The sequence below is a fragment of the Triticum aestivum genome, chromosome 6A (assembly GCF_018294505.1).
Source record: "Triticum aestivum cultivar Chinese Spring chromosome 6A, IWGSC CS RefSeq v2.1, whole genome shotgun sequence".
Taxonomy (NCBI): Eukaryota; Viridiplantae; Streptophyta; class Magnoliopsida; order Poales; family Poaceae; genus Triticum; species Triticum aestivum.
Window position 1 is genome coordinate 13514356 of NC_057809.1, and position 3113 is coordinate 13517468.

The window sequence follows — 3113 nt, forward strand, 5'->3', positions numbered from 1 at the left end:
GCACCCTGAATATCGGCCGCCACAGGTTTCCAGCACTTGTGTCCATCGTCTCAAGCACCGGGGGTGCTGGTTGTAGCACTTGTCGTTGTGGTTCCATACACCCTGTATACCAGCCGTCGAGGGTTTCTGGCACTGGATGGCCCTGTAAAATTGTAGTTCAAACGACGTGACAGAGGTGTGTGTGGTGTAGAAGACGGTACGAAAGGAGAGGGGATAAGGCTCAAGGGATTCAGCGGTGCGTGGGGCCCATAGGCAGTTCGCGTGCATGGGAGCCAACCGGCGCAAGCTTCAGTTGCCACGTAAAACAACATTATTACAGTAGCTATACAAAGAGCTTTGCTATACACACGGGCAGGGATAATACGGGATCAATGGGGAGGCCTAGCTAGAAATTTGGGTTGGATCAAATTAGGTGGAGGGCCCCACCCCCGGCTGAAAATCTGCCGGGGGGGGGGGGGAGCAGAGATTAGTTAGAAGAAAACTCCGTAAAGCCCTGTGAATGTCCGTGCGGTTAGAATAATTTTCTATATACACACGCACAACAGGCGCACATACAATGCGTACATGGCAAGAAGATCACGATAGGTTGGCGGACGCGGTTCTCCGTCGCGGGACAGCACCGGTGCCGGCGCCCTTCATCTCAGCCCGAAATTTGGCGGAGAGTGCGTTTCTCCCGGCCGCGGGAGCCGTGGGCCAAAAGAGGCCCATGCTGACAGCCATGTCCTTGAGCCCCTCGAGCTGCTCGAGCGCCTCCACGATAGCGGCCATACTTGGCCTGTCTCGGGGCTGCGGGCTCGTGCACTGCACGGCCAGGTGCGCCATGGCGCGGGCGCCCTTGACGGAGTAGTGCCCCGAGAGCTTCTGGTCCATGATGCAGCGCAGGCGGCGGCTGCTAGCGAGGTAGGGCCGGGTCCACTCCACGAGCTTGATGGTCTGCTCGGCGCGCGCGGTCCGGCCGGGGACGTGCTCCATGGCGCGACGGCCCGTTAGGAGCTCCAGTAGCACCACGCCGAAGCTGTAGACATCGCTCTTCACCGTGAGGTGGCCCGTCTGCACGTACTCAGGAGCCGCATAACCGTGGGTGCCCATCACACGGGTGCTTACGTGTGTCTCATCCCCCTCGGGGCCCATCTTGGCCAGTCCGAAGTCCGATAGCTTCGCCGTGAAGTCCTGTTCAACAAGGTTAACTCAATCGTGACTCGTGAGTCCCGACTCTTGGTAGATCTGGTTAGATCCGATTCGATTGTGTCAATTCGTGAACGAAAACGAGTGAACTTACCGAGTCTAGGAGGATGTTGGACGCCTTCAAGTCTCTGTAGATGACAGGCTGCTTGCCGCCATGGAGGAAGGCGACGCCCTTGGCGGTGCTGATGGCGACCTTGAGCCTAGTGTTCCACGGCAGCGTCGCGGATATCCTTTTAAAGAGGTGGTTGTCGAGGCTGCCGCGCGGCATGAACTCATAGACGAGGAGGCGCTCCTCGTCCTCATAGCAGTACCCAAGTAGCTTCAACAGGTGCTGGTGCCGGAACTGCCCAAGGAAGATCACCTCGGCCTGCAACCCCATCCCCAGGCATTGGAGTTAGTTGGGGCTATGGACTAGGACGAACAGCGGAAAGTAGTGGCTACTCTCGGGTGTATCGAATATTGGAAAATCATTATCAAACAATATCCAAAAAAAATCTGAAATGTTGTGACAGCAAACTCTATCAAATGTTTGAGGTTCTTACAAAATTTGATCCAAAAATAACATCCCTTCAGCCGTCACAAAAAAACAAATCGCTGCTCAAAGTTTTGTGCACGGTTTGAGCAGCGTTGTTGTTTTGTTTGGTGGGTGCTCCTGTGATGTTATTTTTGGACAAAATCTTGCAACAACCTCAAACATTTGATATAGCTTGATGTCGTAAAACTTTAGATTTTAGTACACCAAGAAAATCCACTCTCAAAGAACAGCGGGTAAGTATGTACTGGGACTTACCAGCCACTCCCTGTGGCCTTGGTGGCCGGCGATGTTGAGCTGCTTGACGGCAACGGGCTGGGGCTCGAGGCCGGGCCGCATGCCGGCGTCGACGAAGCCTTTGTGCACGGCGCCGAACCCTCCTTCGCCGAGGAGGTATCCGCTGGAGAAGTCATGCGTGACGCCACGGAGCTCGCTGAGGCTGAAAGAGTGCAGCTGCTGCATGGTGCCCACGCCCATCTCCCCCACGCCGTCGGGGTTGTCCTCGTCATCCTTGCCGTCCGTGGGCGTGGCGGGGCCGTTGGCCAAGGCCGATAGGCGCCGGAAGGAGGCGAGGCGGCGCGAGAACTCGGAGTTGGGCGGGCGGTAGTTCCTAGCGTCTGCGGCCTCGTCGTCCTCCTCCGCGCTCCAGCACTTGGTAGCCGACGCCAGCACCTCTCTCCATGGCCTCGGCATCCTCCTCGCTACCCTTAGCTAGGTAGCTTGGATTGGCGAGAGCGTGGTCGGGGAGGAGCTAGAGGTGGAGGTGGATATGGAACAGTAAGTGGTGGAGGTTCGTCGTGGTTGCGACTTGTGAGCGTGGTCGGGGAAGAAGGGCGTGCTAGTGGCAGGGATGATATACCAACGGCCCAAACGGGGAACGGGACGACCGGTCGGTCTTGGCGGAGCGTATTATTTTTCTTCGCAGTATCTACGAGCGTTTCTCGTCGGATAGGATCCGTCTGCTTCACGTGAGAGATGACAGGTTGGCAGTACCTACAAAAATCCTAATTCACCAGCTCGTAGTGGACGATCCGGATAGCTGCCATTCAAAATCCAATGGCTGAGAACGTGTCTTGCGGAAAGGCCTTCAGCGTGCGAGTAGTCTTGTTTGTGTGTGTTTTCTACAGCCGTAATAAGATTTTAAAAAGACCATTCTTTCTTCTTCTCTCATTTCGTCAAGGTATCTTGCTTTAAACCATGATATTTAGTGGCTCCAATCATATTTACTCAGAACCACCGCATATTGGATAGGGTAACATGTGGCCGCCGCCTTTACCAAAAATCACAAAAACTGTTAGAGATGTATTTAGGTTACTTGTATTTGGTAGTATATAATTTGTAATCCGTCTCCTACCTTAACTGTCAGCCCGTCGGCTGCTATTCTCTCCAGTCTGAC

At 54.9% G+C, this 3113-nt stretch overlaps 1 protein-coding gene across 1 annotated transcript; it reads right to left on the minus strand.

The window, feature by feature from the left end:
- Positions 1-466: 466 nt before the first annotated feature.
- Positions 467-2580, minus strand: LOC123131669 (probable serine/threonine-protein kinase PBL15). Its single transcript, XM_044551339.1, has 3 exons — positions 1976-2580; positions 1280-1552; positions 467-1170 (listed from the first exon to the last, which is right to left on the minus strand). Exons 1-3 carry the CDS (start codon positions 2408-2410, stop codon positions 577-579), a joined length of 1302 nt encoding a protein of 433 aa, XP_044407274.1. The 5' UTR covers positions 2411-2580; the 3' UTR covers positions 467-576.
- Between the last annotated feature and the right edge of the window lie 533 nt (positions 2581-3113).